Here is a 21,658-nt window from a genome sequence, read left to right as displayed (position 1 = left end):
CTCAGCGGGACAGGCAGCATCTCTGGATAGAAGGAATGGGTGATGTTTTGGGTCGAGACCCTTCTTCAGACCTGAAACGTCACCCATTCCTTCTATCCAAAGATGCTGCCTGTCTCACTGAGTTACTCCAGCATTTTGTATCTATCTTCGGTTTACACAGCATCTCAGTTCCTTCCTGGAGCCGATACTTCGACTTGGGTTTTGGGAAAAAAACCTGCAGGTGCTGGTTTTAATCGAATGTAGACACAAAATGAAGTCTCGACCCGAAACGTCACCCATTCCTTCTCTCCCGAGATGCCGCCTGACCCGCTGAGTTACTCCAGCATTTTGTGTCTACTTCAACTTGGGTTGTTGTCTTCAAGTGTTTTTAGAAGATAATGTCAGGACTGAACATGGATAAATGGATAATGAGGTTGAGCAAACCTAAACCAAAGCAAAGTTATTTCTTTCTTAAATGTTTTTAATTTCCTGTTGGTGTAGAATGCGAACATTCTCTGAGTATCTCGTATTTGCTCAAGAGAGAGCTAGATAGTGCTCTTAAGGATAGCGGAGTCAGGGGGTATGGGGAGAAGGCAGGAACAGGGTACTGATTGAGAATGATCAGCCATGATCACACCTTGAATGGCGGTGCTGGCTCGAAGGGCCGAATGGCCTCCTCCTGCACCTATTGTCTATTGTCTAATTTATTATTTTGAAATGTCTTGGATATCTGCTGTTGACGTTATTCAGGAATCCTCAGTACATTATATAACTCATGAGCCATTGTCTGAATGCATTATTGACCTACTGATTCATATTGTTTATCTAGCTCATGCTGGAGTACGAGAAAGAAGTCATTGCGAGCAAATTTGATGAGATTTCAGAGAATTTAGTTCTGAAAAAAAAGCAGCTCTTGGATAAGATTGAAAAGGAGATTGAGTGCAAGAAAACTGAACGTAAAGCTTGCCTTGCAAGAAAACAAGCACAGAAAGACACCATTGAAAAGTACCTGAAGGATTGTGAGATATTGGTGAATGAATGCAATCCTGTCAATTTTCTCAAGGTAAGAGTCTTTCAATTTCAACATGGAGATTGCTGTCAAGGCCAACATTTAATGACCATCCCCATAATTATTGTTAATGAATTTGCCACCGACCAATTGATGGTGACAGTCAGAGTTAAGTCATAATACAGAGTCTATGAAATCTATCATTCCAATTTTCCACAAAAAAGCATAGACTCCATTGTGTAGTATTATATGTTAGATGAAAGGAGAATATATTAGGAGAAGACTATGTTCAGAAAGTGTACGTAGTACATGCATGAAGCACGATTAATCTTGATTTGTTTTTTCTCAAGATTATTCAGCAGTTGTAATTGTAGTTGGAAATTTTAACATGCAAGAAAGTGGATTCTTCTTCGAAAAGCTAAGTTTAGTTAAAAAAAACCCTCAAAACTTAAGTTTATGCACCGTGGGCGGCACGGTGGTGCAGCGGTACAGTTGCTGCCTTACAGCGAATGCAGCGCCGGAGACTCGGGTTCGATCCTGACTACCGGCGCCGTCTGTACGGAGTTTGTACGTTCTCCCCGTGACCTGCGTGGGTTTTCTCCGGGATCTTCGGTTTCCTCCCACACTCCAAAGACGTACAGGTTTGTAGGTTAATTGACTGGGTAAATGTAAAAATTGTCCCTAGTGTGTGTAGGATAGTGTTAATGTGCGGGGATCGCTGGGCGGCACGGACTCGGTGGGCCGAAGGGCCTGTTTCCGCGCTGTATCTCTAAATCTAAATCTAAAGTTGAAAGGTCAGAATTAAGGTGGACAAATGCAGACACTGCAGATAAGTCATTGTCCAAACGTACACAACAGTAATTGATCTTCCTATTGTTTATTCATGCAAAATAGAAACTTGTTCTCCTTTATTCTTCTTATCGAGTCCACGTCACAAGATTAGAAATTGTTCAGCTTGAGCTGAACACGCGTCTCCCTGCATCTGCATACAATTGCGTTATATGCCTCTTGTGCTTGGTGGTGGAAAGATTGGTGGAAACAGGTGCCGGGACGTGAACGCTCTTTCCTTGACCCCAAACTAGATTTAGGAACCTTAGATTCTGCTGATTTTTAAAAGTCTACTGCTGAGATTCATTCATTTGTGGTAGCTTGTTCAGATTACTGGGTAACGGGAGATTGAGTTGGAGTCATCAAGTGGTTACCCAAGTGGTTACCCAATCAAGTGGTTAATCAAGCACTTTACCCTGTCCAAAACTGTTACAACTGTTTCGTTTCGTTGGGTTGCTGCTGTCTAAATTACCTAAATTATTGCATCGTATGGGAGGCGCAATCCCAATCTCGTTGTACCCCTGGGTACAATGACAATAAAGATATATTGTATTGTATTGTATTGTTAGGTTAAAATTACAAGGTAGACACAAAATGCTGGAGTAACTCAGCGGGTCAGGCAGCATCTCAGGAGAGAAGGAAACGTCACCCATTCCTTCTCTCCTGAGATGCTGCCTGACCCGCTGAGTTACTCCAGCATTTTGCGTCTACCTTCGATTTAAACCAGCACCTGCAGTTTTTTTTACCTACGCTGGTTAAAATTACAATCTCATTGTTGGTTAAATTGCAATTGTTTCGCATATAAATAGATTAATGAAGGGAGAACACAATGGGATGTTTTAAGTTTTGATTTCCAATCTGTCTTTTGCAGAGAACTGAAACTAAAAGTTTAATACAGAAAATGCCCAGCAGATCTGTCAGTGTGTTTGTGCAGAGAGTAAAATTGAATCAATATTAACAGATGAACAACCTTGCACCAGAGTTGGCCGGTTGTTACCTAAACCTATTGAATTCAGTATTGTACCAAGTCGGTAAAGTGCTGTTCTTCAAGCTTGTGTTGTGCCTCACACTGGAGAGTGTAGGAGCGATGAGTGAGAAAAGAAATAGGGTGGTGAACTAGAGCTCGGGATCACCCCTGTCCTGCCTGCAATTGGTCCAAAACGCCGCAGCGAGACTCCTGACGGGTACCCGTAAAAGGGACCACATCACCCCGATTCTGGCCTCTCTCCACTGGCTCCCAGTACGGTACAGAATCAACTTCAAGCTCCTCCTATTCACATATAAAGCCCTAGACGGGCTTCCCCCCCCCCATATCAAAAATCTTCTAACCCACCACTCTATCTCCAGGTCGCTCAGGTCGGCCGACTTGGGGCTACTGACTGTCCCACGGTCTAGGCTTAAGCTCAGGGGTGACCGCGCTTTTGCGGTTGCAGCTCCTAGACTGTGGAACAGCATCCCTCTCCCCATCAGAACTGCCCCCTCCATCGACTCCTTTAAGTCCAGGCTCAAAACCTAGGCCCGGCACGGTAGCGCAGCGGTAGAGTTGCTGCTTTACAGCGATGCAGCGCCGGAGACTCAGGTTCGATCCTGACTACGGGTGCTGCACTGTAAGGAGTTTGTACGTTCTCCCCGTGACCTGCGTGGGTTTTCTCCGAGATCTTCGGTTTCCTCCCACACCCCAAAGACGTACAGGTATGTAGGTTAATTGGCTGGGTAAATGTAAAAATTGTCCCTAGTGGGTGTAGGATAGTGTTAATGTACGGGGATCGCTGGGCGGCACGGACTTGGAGGGCCGAAAAGGCCTGTTTCCGGCTGTATATATATGATATGATATGAAAACCTCCCTAGCGTTCGAGGCCCTCTAAGGGGGCGCTGTGAACTGTTTATGTATGTGCTGTTATGTTTGTGTGCCATTGTATGTTTGTTTCTTAGTACCTGAACTGATGTACAGCACTTTGGTCAACGTGGGTTGTTTTTAAATGTGCTATACAAATAAAATTGACTTGACTTGACCCCCTACAGACTGAACAAGGTTGCACAACTGCAAAGGGTGACTGCACAACTGAGCTCCATTTGATTTGTGGTTAAGGAACTTGAAGAACAAATACTAAAGCCGATGGAGTATTTGAATGGACGGCAGAATAGGACTTATTGGGTAGTGCTTTGAAAGAGCGGGCACAGGCTCTGGGTGACATTGAGGTGGGGGGGGGGGGGGGGGTGTTGTCTTGACACGTTACTGAGCTCTCTTATCTCATTCCTGCGCTCCATCTCATCATTGTTTGAGTTTTGGCCCACAACAATAATGTCATCTACAAACTTGCAAATGGAGTTAGAGCAGAATATGCCCGCATAGTTACGAGTGCATAGGTGAGAATGCATCCATTTGGAACATTAGTACTGGGCATCGTTGGGGAGGATGTTTCATCACCTATCATCATTAATTATGGTCGAAGAAGTCAAGGATCCATTTGCATGATTCCATTGCAAGAGCACACCACGGAGAATAAATTAACCACTGGATGCCAAACCAAGGAGGAGAAGCAAGCAAAAGTTTACAAATAAGTTGGTTCTAAAGAACAGTGGTGTTGGATTGGTTGAAGGGAGTTATTTATAAAGTAAGTTAAGACAGAGTGCATTGTAAGATGTGGATGGACTGGGTTGGATGTTAGTATTTACAAAGGGTAGAGGGCGCAAGGCTGGACAAAATACCATGTGAATGGTCAACTCTAAGTGATGAAGGCATGAATAGTGTTTCAACGCACATTTGGGCAGGTTTGAGGACAAAGGTAAGCTTTGTGATCGAAGAGATAAAGGCTTGGATGCATAGCTTGAGACAACTTTAACATGAAATTTGCAATAAGCCTGAGAAGGTGACCAATGATGGCTTATCAGTGTTTTAACAAGGACATTGTAATTCATTCTGGGGAAGATAATTCTTCTTTTAACCATAGAATGATCTTTTTTCAAGAATAATCAAAGCTAATGTTGTCCCACTTTTTAAGGAAGGAGGGAGAGAGAAAACGGGAAGTTAGTCTTACATCAGTGGTGGGGAAGATGCTGGAGTCAATTATAAAAGACGAAATTGCGGAGAATTTGGATCGCAGTAACAGGATCGTTCAGAGTCAGCATGGATTTACAAAGGGGAAATCATGCTTGACTAATCTTCTGGAATTCTTTGAGGATGTAACTAGGAAAATTGACAGGGGAGAGCCGGTGGACGTGGTGTACCTTGACTTTCAGAAAGCCTTCGACAAGGTTCCACATAGGAGATTAGTGGGCAAAATTAGAGCACATGGTATAGGAGGTAGGGTACTGACATGGATAGAAAATTGGTTGACAGACAGAAAGCAAAGAGTGGGGATAAATGGGTCCCTTTCAGAATGGCAGGCAGTAACTAATGGGGTACCGCAAGGCTCGGTGCTGGGACCGCAGCTATTTACAATATTCACTAATGACTTGGATGAAGGGATTAAAAGTACCATTAGCAAATTCGAGCCAGCACCGCCATTCAATGTGATCATGGCTGATCATTCTCGATCAGTACCCCGTTCCTGCCTTCTCCCCATACCCCCTGACTCCGCTATCCTTAAGAGCTCTATCTAGCTCTCTCTTGAATGCATTCAGAGAATTGGCCTCCACTGCCTTCTGAGGCAGAGAATTCCACAGATTTACAACTCTCTGACTGAAAAAGGTTTTTCCTCATCTCAGTTCTAAATGGCCTACCCCTTATTCCTAAACTGTGGCCTTGTTCTGGACTCCCCCAACATTGGGAACATGTTTCCTGCCTCTAACGTGTCCAACCCCTTAATAATCTTATACGTTTCGATAAGATCTCCTCTCATCCTTCTAAATTCGAGTGTATGACCTCCCCTTCACAAAGCCATGCTGTCTTCAGCCTATTTTATCGCGAGTTTCTAAGTACTCCGTAACCTCATCCATTATAATGGACTCTAAAATCTTACCAACCTTAATCAGACTAACCAGCCTATAATTCCCACTATTCTGCCTTACTCCCTTCTTGTGCAGTGGGCTAATATTTGGCAATTTTCCAATCATCTGGGACCACTCCTGTCTCTAGTGTTTCTTGAAATATCATTGTCAATGCCTCCACAATCTCTAAAGCCACCTCTTTCAGAACCCTAGGGCACGGTCCATCTGGTCCAGGTGACTTATCCACCTCCAGCCCTTTCAGCTTCCAAACACCTTCTCCCTAGTAAAAGCCACTCCACTAACTTCCACACCGTGACTCTCTTGAATTTCAGGCACGTTGCTGGTGTCTTCCACTGTGAAGACTGAAGCAAAATAGTCATTCAACTCCTCTGTCATTTTTTTTATTCGCACTATCACTTCTCCTGCGGTCCAACTCCCACTCTTGCCGCTTTCTTACACTTTTTATAACTGAAGAAACTCTTGCTATCCTCTTTCATATTATTGGCTAGCTTACCTTCGTATTTCATCTTTTCCTCTCGTATTTCCTTTTTAGTTACTTTCTGGTGTTCTTTAAAAGCTTCCCAATCCTCTGCCTCTAGAATCTTTCTTCCTTGTTGGAATGAAAAGATGCTGCATCTTCTGGATTATTCCCAGAAATTCCTGCCATTTCAATAGAGTTCAATAAATTATAAAATAACAATATCATTAGTTGGTGGTTTGTTGTATTCAAGAGCTTGATGGTTGTTGGGCAGAAGCTGTTCCTAAACCTGGAGGTCATGATTTTCAGACTCTAATACATTCTTCCCGGTGGAGTGAAATGAGTGTATGGCCAGGGTGGTGTGGGCCCTTAATGATGCTGGCTGCCTTTTTGAGCCTTTTGTAGAATCCCTTCAATGATGGGGAGGTCAGTACCCTAGATGGACTGGGCAGAGTTCATCACTTTTTACCATCTCCTTCGTTCCCGGGCGTTCGAGTTGCTGAACTAGGCCGTGATGCAACCAGTCATTCTCTACTGTACACTTATAGAAGTTCAAAAGATTGTTCTTCGATATACCAAGTCTCTTCGATTACTAAATCAAGTAAAGGCGTAGACGAGCTTTCTTTATCTTTGCACCAGTGTGCTGGATCCAGGGCGGAACCTTCAGAAATGTACACACCCAAGAACTTGAAATTGTTGATTCTCTCCATCTCCGACCCGTCGACCAAGCAGGTTCATGGATCATCGGCCTTCTCGTTCTAATCTACTTCTTGGTTTTAGAAACATAGAAACATAGAAAATAGGTGCAGGAGTAGGCCATTCGGCCCTTCGAGCCTGCACCGCCATTCAATATGATCATGGCTGATCATCCAGCTCAGTAGCCTGTACCTGCCTTCTCTCCATACCCCCTGATCCCTTTAGCAAAAAGGGCCACATCTAACTCCCTCTTAAATATAGCCAATGAACTGGCCTCAACTACCTTCTGTGGCAGAGAATTCCACAGACTCACCACTCTCTGTGTGAAGAAATGTTTTCTCATCTCGGTCCTAAAAGACTTCCCCCTTATCCTTAAGCTGTGACCCCTGGTTCTGGACTTCCCCAACATCGGGAACAATCTTCCCGCATCTAGCCTCTCCAACCCCTTAAGAATTTTATATGTTTCTATAAGATCCCCCTCAGTCTTCTAAATTCCAGCGAGTACAAGCCCAGTCTATCCAGTCTTTCCTCATATGTAAGTCCCGCCATCCCAGAGATCAATCTGGCATTGAAGCAAGAATGCTGGCACCATTCGATCAGAAGATTGATCTCCCTCCCTTAACCTAACTCATCATTACCCGTAATTTGTCCAACGATGATAAAGATGGTATTGAAACTGTTCGTCTACACAGTCATGTGGGTAGAGTGAGTAGGACCGGGCACACAGCCCGAGGTGCCCCTGGGCTGATGGTTATCAAGGAAGAGGAGTTGTTGCTAACTCTTCTCGATTTGTGCTCGGTTGATGAGGAAGTCGAGGAACCAGGGAAGCACAGAGACCCAGCTCCAAGTTTGGAAGGGATGATGGTGTTGAATGCCTGTAGACTGTAGTCGACAACCAGCCTGATGCATGTGTTCTTATTGTCCATGAGTGGAGAGCCACTAGATTGTATACACTGGAATTTAGAAGGACGAGAGGGGATCTTATCGAAACGTATAAGATTATTAAGGGGTTGGACACGTTAGAGGCAGGAAACATGTTCCCAATGTTGGGGGAGTCCAGAACAAGGGGCCACAGTTTAAGAATAAGGGGTAGGCCATTTAGAACTGAGATGAGGAAAAACTTTTTCAGTCAGAGAGTTGTGAATCTGTGGAATTCTCTGCCTCAGAAGGCAGTGGAGGCCAATTCTCTGAATGCATTCAAGAGAGAGCTAGATAGAGCTCTTAAGGATAGCGGAGTCAGGGGGTATGGGGAGAAGGCAGGAACGGGGTACTGATTGAGAATGATCAGCCGTGATCACATTGAATGGCGGTGCTGGCTCGAAGGGCCGAATGGCCTCCTCCTGCACCTATTGTCTATCCCCCCCCCCCTTGATCTGTTGCGGTGATAATCAAATTATAGTGGGCCCAGGTTCTTCATGTGGTAGGAGTTGATATGGGGTATAACCAATGTCTCCAGGCACATCATCAGCATGGATGATAATGCCGACGGTCGGTAGTCATTGAGACATGTCGCCTGCCTCTTCTTGGGCACCAGTATTATTGATGACTCCTAGAACAGCTGGGAACCTCAAACCTCAGTAGTGAAGTAGTTTAAGATGTCTGCAAAAGTTCCAGCCTGGTGGTCCGAACACATTTTGTACGAGATAACCTAGAATCACAGGCCTTAATCTGAACTGGAATATACTCAGATCTAAAAAGTAATACTTCCTACAGCATGTTGGTATATAACACCACTCTTGATGTGTGGCAGGTTTTCATGCTTTACAATAAATGTATTGGGTATAAATCTATTTCATCTGTTTACCTATTCCTAATGCATTCTTTCTTTTAAATTGCAGGTGGCTTGTGACTTAAATGAAAGGTAACTTTAAAAATACTGTTTGGGTTGTTGAAAGGGCCTTTCTTGAATTAATTACACACTTTTTAATCCCTTTCTATATTAAGAGTTTCACATCTGCGAATCAGAAAATTCCGAGATAAAAAAACCACAGAATGCTAGAAAAACTCAACAGATCAGGCAGCATCTGTAGAAAGAAAGACGATCAATGTTTGATATCCGTGATCTTTCATCGGAATCCACCCCTCCTCTAAAGACAGTCTGAAGAAGGGTCTCGACCCGAAACGTCACCCATTCCTTCTCTCCCGAGATGCTGCCTGACCTGCTGAGTTACTCCAGCATTTTGTGAATAAAACAGTCACATACTTGAAGCTTTGACACCTTTTCCTTCCGTTAATGTCGCCTGATTAATTAGTGTTCTCTGTTTTATTGTAACATCTCATCAGTAACCCTGGTAGAAAGCTATGTTCATTAATTCTGGTCATTTGTGCATCTCTAATTGACTTTGCCTCAGATGTTTGTCCTTCCGTGTGTAGAGCCAAAACTCTTGAATGTTCTCCAAATTGTTCCCTCTTTTAAGATACTCCTTGAAATTGATCTTAGATTTTTTTTAGATTTAGAGATACAGCGCGGAAACAGGCCCTTCGGCCCACCGAGTCCGCGCCGCCCAGCGATCCCCGCACATTAACACAATCCTCGGAGAAAACCCACGCAGGTTACGGGGAGAACGTACAAACTCCGTACAGACGGCCCCCGTAGTCAGGATCGAACCTGAGTCTCCGGCTCTGCATTCGCTGTAAGGCAGCAACTCTATCGCTGCGCCATCTTGCCTCCTCTATTACCATGTCCTTTGGCTCAGTTCTGATGTCTTTAATGGCTTACATTCCTGAGAAGCATCTTTACTGCGTGAAAACAGCATTTGAGGTCTCTACACACAAGGACTCATAGTCTCACGCCTATGCCGATCAAGATACCCCATCCAAGCTACTTTGTCCTGTAAGGGGTTTCTGCGCCGAGCTTTCGCCCGACCTAAGGTCCCCGTGCCTTGCTCTGATACCTTGACCAGGCCGCGCACACTGGTTCCCCGTGAGTGGTTCGACCCACTCACCCCCTACGGTTCTAGACACTGGACTTAGATGCAGGAGCGTTTATAGTGCAGAAAAATTCAACCAGACCAGATTTGAAGACCAGGGTTTAAATGGAAAAGGCTTTTATTGAGCGCTTGGGACTATTGTCCATGAATACTTATACACATTTCTAAACGACATATGCATCACTACACGAATACTTAGACACAGTTCTACTAGACATTTCTTGGCTGTAAGATGGGGAACGTACGACACATCGCAAAATTGACCAACACATATACCTTTACACACCCACGTTTATTCAAACCACCCTCCCCTCTACACTAAACTATGTCCAGGATATGCAGGATTGGGGTACATGCTCACCATGGGGCTATTACTGGGGTTACTGGCTGTTCGTGCTGCTTCTCCGCTGCTTTCCGTGAGGGTCGTGCTTGTCCCCTGAGTTTCTTCCTTCCGTTTCTTGCGTACCTTGCAGGTTTTCTTGCAGTATTTCTTCTCGAGTTGCGTGCCGGTTCCTCTCTCTTGCACTTCGCTTCTTCTTGCCTGTCTTTTCTTCCTCCTGCATCCGTTTGACTTCTTTCTTGCAGTATTTCTTCTTGAGTTTAAAACCCAAAAGTCGTGGCCAGTTATACTATTCTGACCCGTCCTATCTCCCGCCAGATCTCGGGATCTCTTTGTTTAAAAAGATATATATGAGTTTTCTCTCTGATCTGCGCTTATGTCCGGGGGGGGGGGGGGGTACCGGGGATGGCCAGACGGTGTTAATTGGTATTTTGTTGCGAGGTGATGAGTTTAACTGGTTTCCCATCACCTACCAGGTAGTTTTCTATGGGCTATTGTGCCCCCTTAACGAGATTAACTGTGTAGGTCGGCTTGGGGCATTGTGAGTATGCTGATGTCAGCGCCCCAGTGTCTGGGCTTCGACTTGGTTTTGCAGGTTTCTGCATGGCCAATACCCATCCATTGTTCTGGCCGTGGCTTTGCAGAAACCTAGAGACTGGGCTGTAAGGTTTTTGCTTTTGTGGCTGGTCCCTTGGAAAACTGACCGCAGCCTTTCTCCGCTATCAGCCCCAGTCTCCCGTTTAAAATGTCCAAACTGCAGCTCTTTGGTTATTTGTTGCTTTCAGAATGAGGGAAAACTTCTCAAATCTTACAGTCCCTATTTGGCCTATATCCCTTTAAACCTTTTCTATCCATGTACCTGTGCAAATATTTTTTTAATTTTATTGTGCTTGTCTCAACTAATTCCTCGAGCAGTGTGTGCATGTGTAGTATGTTCGTTCTCACCTTGAACCTATTCTTTATAGTTTTTGCTTCCCTTACCTTCGGGGGAAAAAAGACCCAGTGGATGACTACAAACCTCCCGGGTCTCTGGCTGGTCTTCTACCACAGCTCTGCTTTCCTGCTTTAATACGCGTTTCCCTGAATTACTTTAATATCCGGAAATCTATTGATCTCCGCTTGGAATGAACAATAATGACTGACATCCTTTTGGAACGGAGAATTCCAGAGATTCAGTACTCTGAATGGAGAAATCTCACCTCAGTTCTAAATAGCCTACCATTTATTCTGAGGCAATTCCTCCTGAATCTACGTTCCTTGGCCAGGGGAAATATCCTCTCTGCGTCTTTTAGTGTGTGACCTTTGTGTGAATGCTGTGATATTACCCATCATTCCTCTAAATGCTCAGGAATACCTGTTTAATCTCGTACAACTACCAATCTGTTGAATTTTCATTAAACCCCCTGAATCTATATACTAAAACTCTCGTTTGTTTGTTCCTGAACTACAGCCGAAACGGTACACGATAGTGCGCCAATTTTAGGCCCACCTTACTCACCTTCGTCCCTTTGGTGCTAATGGAAGAAGTTTCATTGAAATCGGTGTTATATTTTTAAAGTTATTCACATTTTAAAGTTTAAATTTATCCTAGGGTGGGGGGGGAGGCGGGATGGAGGGAGGAGGGAGGGTGGGGGGGGGAGGAGGGAGGATAAGGGGGTTGAGGGGGATGGAGTGGGGGAGGGGGTGGTGGTGGGGGAGGGGGAGCGGGGGGGGGAGAGGAGAGGGTGCTGCTCCAATGCAGGAGAGGTTTGGGCCCAACGGGTCCACTTGGTCTTGTAGAAAATATATCCTTTCTTTAAGTGAAGGGATCAGTATTGTAAACAATAGGTGCAGGAGGAGGCCATTCAGCCCTTCGAGCCAGCACCACCATTCAATGTGATCATGGCTGATCATTCTCAATCAGTACCCCGTTCCTGCCTTCTCCCCATACCCCCTGACTCCGCTATCCTTAAGAGCTCTATCTAGCTCTCTCTTGAATGCATTCAGAGAATTGGCCTCCACTGCCTTCTGAGGCAGAGAATTCCTCAGATTCACAACTCTCTGACTGAAAAAGTTTTTCCTCATCTCAGTTCTAAATGGCCTACCCCTTATTCTTAAACTGTGGCCCTTAACCCTTAACTTAAACAATGCAGGCTGACCAAGGCTCGGTATAATTTCAATGAAACACATCTGCTCCAGGAAACAAAAGCTCTAATTAAGGCCATGATACCATTTGCCTTTCTACTCACTTGCTTCATCTGTATAGGAAAATAACTGCAGATGCTGGTACAAATCGAAGGTATTTATTCACAAAATGTTGGAGTAACTCAGCAGGTCAGGCAGCATCTCAGGAGAGAAGGAATGGGTGACGTTTCGGGTCTGAAGAAGGGTCTCGACCGGAAACGTCACCCATTCCTTCTCTCCTGAGATGCTGCCTGACCCGCCGAGTTACTCCAGCATTTTGTGTCTACCTTCGATTTAAACCAGCATCTGCAGTTATTTTCCTACTCATTATGCTGTGAACACTATTTCTACAAATTATCCTGCAAGAATGCCATAGATTGGTGAAACACAATTTTCTTTTCATACATCTATGCTCTCGCCCTCCTGAACCTTGTAACATGATAACTGATTGTAATTCTGTAAGGTGTGTGAGTGTTTTATTCAAGTCGAACCATAAACCACCAGTGGATGAGAAAAATTGTGAATGGTAAAATATAGACAATAGACAATAGGTGCAGGAGGAGGCCATCCGGCTCTTCGAGCCAGCACCGCCATTCAATGTGATCATGGCTGATCATTCTCAATCAGTACCCTGTTCCTGCCTTCTCCCCGTACCCCCTGACTCCGCTATCCTTAAGAGCTAGCGGAGTATGGTAGTATATTAACATTGTATTACTCTAACAAGTTGTTATTTTGTTCTTTTTGTGCTTAAATGTGTATGCAATTCATATAGGAAAAAGCTTTTTAAAAGATAGGAGTATCTACTAATGAAAACCATTGGGCGCCTCTGGTGTCCTCTGTTAGTGCATTGGACACAAACAGGGCGTGACACAAAACTGCAGATCTTGTGCAACTTTCATAAAGTATCCACATTTTTCATTGTCACGTGAGTTTTTTTCAAACAAATTGATGTAGAAGTGAGTAGCGCATAAAAATCTGGCACTTTGTGATCCAGTTTACAGGCCGACCACCTTTAGGTAGAGAGAGCTCGAGGAGCTAGGGGAATCAAGGGAAATGGGGAGAAGGCAGGCAAGGGTTACTGATTGTGGATGATCAGCCATGATCACAATGAATGGCGGTGCTGGCTCGAAGGGCCAAATGGCCTCTTTCTGCACCTATTTTCAATGTTTAGGTACTTTGTTAGTTTGATTTAGAGATGCAACATGGAAACACACATTTTGTTTTCCTATTATAACTGTTATTGTATTTTTCTTGCAAAGAGTGAGGAGCAACCTCGCCATTGTCCTCCCGACCATGAAGAAGCATAATGAATCGGCATGTCTGCAACCCAGCCAATTTCACATACAGCCAATTTTGGACAGCATCTCTGCACTTCAGTTTGCCGAAGATACCACAGAACCTAGTTGTGCCTTGGGTAAGACATTCACCTTTGTTTTGATTTAAAAATGAAAATGTCATCTGATTTTTTTTGTTCCCTTTGGAATCTACACACAATATGTTCAAATGAAAAATGTATTACATTTTACATGGGAGACAACGTTTACTTAAAAGGCCACGCTTAGGATCTAGGGCTGTCATTTAATCAGCATTTAATGCAAATTGCAAATTGAAGCACATATTTTAAGTTATTAATTGTAGATGCTAATACCAAAAGATTGCATGGTCTTTTTTTTAAGGTGGCGTTTAATAATGTTGAATTTCACAATTGTTTTGGGCACCACCTAAATCCCCCTGCTGTTGATTCTTGTCTCAAAACCCTCACGATGTCCAAATGCAGGAGGAAATGAAGGCAACGGGAGACAAGACAATAGCCAATAGACAATAGGTGAAGGAGGAGGCCATTCGGCCCTTCGAGGCAGCACCGCCATTCAATGTGATCATGGCTGATCATTCTCAATCAGTAACCCGTTCCTGCCTTTTCCCCATACCCCCTCACTCCGCTATCCTTAAGAGCTCCATCTAGCTCTTTCTTGAATGGGAGAAAGATTGGGGTGAAGGTTTAGCAGATTAGGGGAGGGGAATGTGTGGGTTGGGGGACAGGGAGAGCGGGTGGAGGATTCTGATATTTGTGGTATACTTTCCATTATTCCCAAATCGTGCATTTTATTGCACTGTTTTGCACCTTCTCTCCAGTCTCTCTTATTCCTTCTTTGATCCTTATTGATACTGTCTAAAGTTACAGAGGTTGAGGTCCAGCTAATTTAATCTCTCAAACTCTGACCTATGCATCTGATTTGCTTTTTGATGCCTGTCTATTTTATAAAATCATCATTGGAGATGCCGACACATTTGCAAATACGTCCGAGCCCATGGGTCATGCAGAAATCGCATCGCCGAGCTTGTGTCCTCGGGTCAACTATATGTTTCTCACTAACGATTTTAAAATTAAAGAACTGTGGCTCCCACCTACAAAGCTGACTGGTCAGCATGTTGTTCAACTGTTTAAAACCAGTGATTTTGAATTCCCAGGTTTAATTCCCAAGTAATGCTCCTAGTTGGGAGAATTGTAATGCTTGCATTTTTTTGTTGGAAGAGATAATTACATTATCTTGGCTTGGATAGAGTGGATGTGGGGAGGATGTTTCCACTAGTGGGAGAGTCTAGGACTAGAGGTCATAGCCCCAGAATTAAAGGATGTTCTTTTAGGAAGGAGATGTGGAGACATTTCTTTTGTCAGAGGGTGGTGAATCAGTGGAATTATTTGCCACAGAAGGTTGTGGAGGCCAAGTCAGTCGATATTTTTAAGGCAGAGATAGATAGATTCTTGATTCGTACATGTGTCAGAGGTTTTGGGGAGAAGGTAGGAGAATGGGATTGAGGGGGGAAGATAGAACAGCCACAATTGAATGGCGGAGTAGAAAGACTGGAGCGACCAGGCTTGTATACACTGGAATTTAGAAGGATGAGAGGAGATCTTATCGAAACGTATACGATTATTAAGGGGTTGGACACGTTAGAGGCAGGAAACATGTTCCCAATGTTGGGGGAGTCCAGAACAAGGGGTCACAGTTTAAGAATAAGGGGTAGAACTGAGATGAGGAAAAACTTTTTCAGTCAGAGAGTTGTGAATCTGTGGAATTCTCTGCCTCAGAAGGCAGTGGAGGCCAATTCTCTGAATGCATTCAAGAGAGAGCTAGATAGAGCTCTTAAGGATAGCGGAGTCAGAGGATATGGGGAGATGGCAGGAACAGGGTACTGATTGAGAATGATCAGCCATGATCACATTGAATGGCGGTGCTGGCTCGAAGGGCCGAATGGCGTACTTCTATTGCACATATTGTCTATTGTCTAAGAGCCAAGTGAGTCAAGAGTGCTTTATTGTCATATGTCCCAGATAGAACAATGAAATTCTAACGTAGTAATACTCTCAGGTGTAATTCGTACTATTGACGTACAGGAACTGTGGAGGTTCACTGTCGTCCAATAACAAGAATTATATGGAATAACTTGGTTATGTAAATTTATTTTGTTTACCCACAGATGCTGACGAGGCCACAAATAAGAAGGTCAAAGAAGGGTATCGATTTAAAACTCCCTTGACAATGTGGAAACAGCCCAAGGATTGTGTAGCTGCAGAGTTTTCTGTAAGTTAGTTACAACAATTCAGTATATTCTTAAAAGTACACAATCAAGATTACTAGCAGTAATTAAAGAAAAATTCTATTGTGCAAGAAAATAAAATTAAGGTAAACATTGAAACTTTCTTTAACTTTAAAAAAAAACGTCTTTCAGCCAGAAATAATCTATGACATTCTTGAAGGCCAACGAGATCGTCATTGGTGTATTACTTCAAAAGATGAATATCAGGGCATGAGTCTTGAGGTAAGTTGGTATGGTTTGAATTTCACAGAGGTATTTTATCTATCAGCCACCTAATAACAGCGGCTCCCATGTGAGAAAGGTTCTCTACACTCTCGAAGCTTTTGTTTTTCTACATGAGGAAGAACTTTTTCAGTCAGAGAGTGGTGAAGGTGTGGAATTCTCTGCCTCAGAAGGCAGTGGAGGCCAGTTCGTTGGATGCTTTCAAGAGAGAGCTGGATAGAGCTCTTAAGGATAGCGGAGTCAGGGGGTATGGGGAGAAGGCAGGAACGGGGTACTGATTGAGAGTGATCAGCCATGATCGCATTGAATGGCGGTGCTGGCTCGAAGGGCTGAATGGCCTACTCCTGCACCTATTGTCTATTGTCTATTGTCTATTGTCTATCTTGTCTCGCTCAGAATTAGAGGTTTGTTTTGGGCATGGTAGTGAAAGGAAAGCATGCTTTTGCAATATTTATACGTTAGGATTGACAAATGCATTTTAAAGTCAACGGAGGTCTTTTGAATTCTTTGATTGCCAATCCTCGACTCTTCTCCCTTTCTATATCTGTGTATAAAGCTTTCATAAAGAGCACAGAATATACCTGCACTTATTGCTAATGTCACGGGAGAATATATCGGATTTATTGGGATGAAGTAGCCTCTGCTACATGGATGCAAAGGTAGATGGGTTAGTTTGTGAGTTTGCGGGACAACACCAACATTTGTATTTGGTCACTGCTTCATGGTGTACTTATGTGACAATCCTAGTTCAATCCTGCTTTCCTGATCTGGAGTACCTGTTTCTAAAATGCTGTCTATTTTATCTGCCGAGGGAATTCGCCTCCACCATCTTGTCGGCGGTCTGCAGGCCACCCCAAGGTGAATTATACTTGGTGTTTATTCACAAAATGCTGGAGTAACTCAGCAGGTCAGGCAGCATCTCAGGAGAGAAGGAATGGGAGACGTTTCGGGTCGAGACCCTTCTTCAGACTGATGTCAGGGGGGCGGGACAAAGGAAGGGTATAGGTGGAGACAGGAAGATAGAGGGAGATCTGGGAAGGAGGAGGGGAAGAGAGGGACAGAGGAACTATCTAAAGTGGGAGAAGTCGATGTTCATACCATTGGGCTGCAAGCTGCCCAGGCGAAATATGAGGTGCTGTTCCTCCAATTTCTGGTGGGCCTCACTATGGCACTGGAGGTGGCCCATGACAGAAAGGTCAGACTGGGAATGGGAGGGGGAGTTGAAGTGCTCGGCCACCGGGAGACCAGTTTGGCCAACGCGGAACGAGCGCAGGTGTTGAGCGAAGCGATCGCCGAGCCTGCACTTGGTTTCGCCGATGAAAATAAGTTGACATCTGGAGCAGCGGATGCAATAGATGAGGTTGGAGGAGGTGCAGGTGAACCTCTGTCTCACCTGGAAAGACTGTTTGGGTCCTTGGATGGAGTTGAGCGGGGAGGTAAAGGGACAGGTGTTGCATCTCGTGCGGTTGCAGGGGAAAGTGCCCGGGGATGGGGTGATTTGGGTAGGAAGGGACGAGTGGATCAGGGAGTTACGCAGGGAACGGTCTCTGCGGAACGCAGAGAGGGGAGGGGATGGGAAGATATGGCCAGTGGTGGGGTCCCGTTGTAGGTGACGGAAATGTTGGCGGATGATTTATACTTGGTCATCAACTCTCCTGAGATGGTAGCCCTGCTGCCCGGTTTAATATCGTCAGAGATTTCAATCAAGCTAACTTTAGCAAAACACACCCCAAATGTCATCAACATGTTTCGTACCCAAGCAGAGTGCTAACTCGCTTGACCACTGCTACACTACCATCAAGTATACCTATTGCTCCATGCCTTGTTCTCGTGTCGGTCAGCCTGATCATCTAGCAGTGTTGCCTACTCCTGCCAGCTTGATTAGTACGGGTGTCAAAGGCTATGGAGAGAAGGCAGGAGAATGGGGTTAGGAGGGAGAGATAGATCAGCCATGATTGAATGGCGGAGTAAACTCGATGGGCCGATTGGCCTAATTTCTACTCCCATCATTTATGAACTTTCAGAGAGAGACTGAAATACATAGCACCAACAAGGAATGTAATCCAGTGATGGTCTGAGGTAGCCTCCACTTCAGGACTGCCTTGAGGTAGACTGGACCATATTCAGGCTGGATGTAGTGGTCTTAACAAGTATGCCTCAGTCATCAGGCAGTTCATCAAGAAAGGCATTGAATACTGTCTTCTGGCAAAGGCAATTACATGTGTCCTAACTAAAAACCTGGGATGATCAAGAGGGTTAATTCTCTGTGGTCTAGTTCCAAGGATGTCATGATGGACAAAGCCCTCGCTGGATAAGAAGGCATTTATGATCTCCAAGGTTGCTAGTAATGGCATGAGAGACTTCTGAAACAAGCTGGAGGTTCAATTCAATCAAGCAGATGCCAGGCGAGTGGTGGAGTTGGAATACCACCATGGGCTACAAGCTGAAATCGGCCGATCTTTGGCAAAGGCACATCTCTATTGGATGAAACTGCCTGTTTTGCCAAGGCAAACCAAGTTTCACATTGGTGCATTTCTTTCCCCCATCCCCCACTGGTTCTGTCCATACGTCATAGTGGGGAAAGATCTGCTTTTGTGAGGGTAAACCCTCAAAAGTGGCTGGTCGCATGGAACCCCTTGGATGTTTCTAAAATCGTGCAACAATCAACTGGCCACGTGTGTAAGAAAAAAAACTGACCAACCTGAACTCCCGGTAGCTCAGCACTTCAACTCCCCCTCCCATTCCCAATCTGTCCTGGGTTTCCTCCAGTGTCATAGTGAGGCCCAGCGCAAATTGGAGGAACAGCATCTCATATTTCGCTTGGGCAGTTTACACCCCAGCGGTATGAACATTGACTTCTCTAACTTCAGATAGTTCCTCTGCCCCTCTCTTTCCCCTCCCCTTCCCAGCTTTCCCACTCGTCTTCCTGTCTCCTACTACATCCTATCTTTGTCTCGCCCCCTCCCCTGACATCAGTCTGAAGAAGGGTCTCGACCCGAAACATCACCCATTCCTTCTCTCCTGAGATGTTGCCTGACCTGCTGAGTTACTCCAGCATTTTGTGAATAATGAAGTTCTTTAAAAGTTTGGTAATGGCCCACATTCCCTCCAATCTTCCGCACAATCTAGACCCCCTGCAGTTAGCACATAGGACAAATAGATCTACGGAGAACACCATCTCTTTTACACTCCATTCAGCCCCGGGAGCATCTGGACAATAGGAACACATTGACTACTGAATAAACCTGTCCCCAGATTTGGTAGAAACAAGGAACTGCAGATGCTGGTTTACAAAAAAAAAAGTGCTGGATTAACTCGGCAGGTCAGGCAGCATCTCTGGAGAACATGGATAAGTGCGTTTTGGGTCTGGACCGTTCAAATTTGGTACTGGTTTATTATTGTCACATGTCTTGATACGGTGAAAACTTTGTTTGCATGCAATGCATTCAAATCATACTACACACGAGTACAAACAAGCCAAATATTTGTACAATATTTATTGCAAAAGGAAAAGTACCAGAATGCTGAATAGTGTTGGAGTATTATAGCGTTACCGTTACAAAGAAAGTGCAGATTAAATAAAAATTCTGGAACTTGGCCTTGGCCTCCATTTTGCAACTGGCTTCTGGACACCTTGACCAGCAGATCTCATTCGGTTCGAATGGCTCATGACATTCCGTCCATCCTGGCTCACGATACTGATGTCCCTTGGGGGTTGAAAGCTTAGTCCCTTGCTCCGCACCCATGACTGTGCCACCAAGTATAATAGCCAACCCAATCTTTAAGTTCACCAATGATATAGAAACATAGAAACATAGAAAATAGGTGCAGGAGTAGGCCATTCGGCCCTTCGAGCCTGCACCGCCATTCAATATGATCATGGCTGATCATCCAAATCAGTATCCTGTACCTGCCTTCTCTCCATACCCCCTGATCCCTTTAGCCACAACTCCCTCTTAAATATAGCCAATGAACTGGCCTCAACTACCTTCTGTGGCGGAGAATTCCACAGATTCACCACACTCTATGTGAAAAGAAACATTCTCAACTCGGTCCTAAAAGACTTTCCTCTTACCCTTAAACTGTGACCCCTTGTTCTGGACTTCCCCAACATCGGGAACAATCTTCCTGCATCTAGCCTGTCCAACCCCTTAAGAATTTTGTACGTTTCTATAAGATCCCCCCTCAATCTTCTAAATTCCAGCGAGTACAAGCCGAGTCTATCCAGTCTTTCTTCATATGAAAGTCCTGCCATCCCAGGAATCAATCTGGTGAACCTTCTCTGTACTCCCTCTATGGCAAGAATGTCTTTCCTCAGATTAGGAGACCAAAACTGTGCGCAATACTCCAGGTGTGGTCTCACCAATGCCCTGTACAACTGCAGCAGAACCTCCCTGCTCCTATACTCAAATCCCCTCGCTATGAATGCCAACATACCATTCGCTTTCTTCACTGCCTGCTGCACCTGCATGCCTACTTTCAATGACTGGTGCACCACGACACCCAGGTCTCGTTGCATCTCCCCTTCCCCTAATCGGCCACCATTCAGATCACTGTTATGGGCCAGATCTAGGAGCAACGATGCGATGGACTGCAGTAAAGAGATCAGGAACTTTGTATCACGGTATCAGGACAATGTCAGCAAGATGAAAGAGGTTGGTTATAGACCTAAGGATACGAGGGGGTGAACTTAACCCTGTCCTCATCAATTGAGCTACTACAGCGATAGCTTGACCACTTCAGGTGCCTAGGCATCCATGTCACCCCCAACCCAACCTGATACTTTCAAAAATGTGATCTAAAAAAACCACATCAGCATAGTCACTTTTTTGGGCACATGAGAAGATTCAACATACAGTGCATTTGGAAAATATTCAGACCCCTTCACTATTTTTCCACATTTTGCTACGTTACAGCCTTATTTTAAAATGGATTAGATTCATTTTTTTAATCATCAATCTACACACAATGCCCCAGAATTAAAAAAAAACGAAAACAGGTGTTTAGAAATTTTTGAAAAGTAATTAAAAAGAAATAACTGAATTTTTAAATAAGGCTGTAACGTAGCAAAATGTGGAAAAAGTGAAGGGGTCTGAATACTTTCTGAATGCACTGTATCCACTGGGATTCTCTCAAACTTCAGAAAGTATTCTGATAGGAATCATTAGTCCGGGTTGGGAATTAACCTGCTCTCGAGCACCTGAACCTTTAGAGCATGGGGAACATGGCTCTGTCCATCACAGGTCTTTCACTTTCTTCCATCCAGTCTATCTTCAGCGCGTTGTTTCAGGAAGGCTGGGAGTATTGTCAAGGATGCCTGGCGGCCTAGCCATCCCTTTTTTCTCTCTTCTACCTTCTAGGAGAAGCTATAGGAGCTTGAAACCTTGGACATTCAAACTTCAGAACACTTTCACCACTGCCATCTGACTCCTGAACCAATCACCTCTTTCGCACTCCATTCCTGGAGCTGTTGCCAAATATTT

The 21,658-nt window shown here is 44.5% G+C and overlaps 1 protein-coding gene across 2 annotated transcripts in view; it reads left to right on the top strand.

Moving 5' to 3' along the window:
- The window catches only part of LOC144597529 (uncharacterized), a 48,272-nt gene that overhangs the window by 7,372 nt on the left and 19,242 nt on the right, over nucleotides 1-21,658 (top strand). The window contains exons 3-7 of one of the 2 annotated variants that reach the window (XM_078407011.1): nucleotides 809-1,042; nucleotides 8,759-8,781; nucleotides 13,613-13,767; nucleotides 15,834-15,937; nucleotides 16,086-16,175. In XM_078407011.1, the coding sequence (XP_078263137.1) occupies nucleotides 809-1,042; nucleotides 8,759-8,781; nucleotides 13,613-13,767; nucleotides 15,834-15,937; nucleotides 16,086-16,175 (606 nt within the window). The remainder of the gene's footprint in view (nucleotides 1-808; nucleotides 1,043-8,758; nucleotides 8,782-13,612; nucleotides 13,768-15,833; nucleotides 15,938-16,085; nucleotides 16,176-21,658) is intronic. The other variant, XM_078407019.1, reaches the window with a different exon arrangement.

This window comes from Rhinoraja longicauda, chromosome 1 (genome assembly GCF_053455715.1).
Source record: "Rhinoraja longicauda isolate Sanriku21f chromosome 1, sRhiLon1.1, whole genome shotgun sequence".
Lineage (NCBI taxonomy): Eukaryota > Metazoa > Chordata > Chondrichthyes > Rajiformes > Arhynchobatidae > Rhinoraja > Rhinoraja longicauda.
This window is presented reverse-complemented; position numbering and strand designations above follow the sequence as displayed.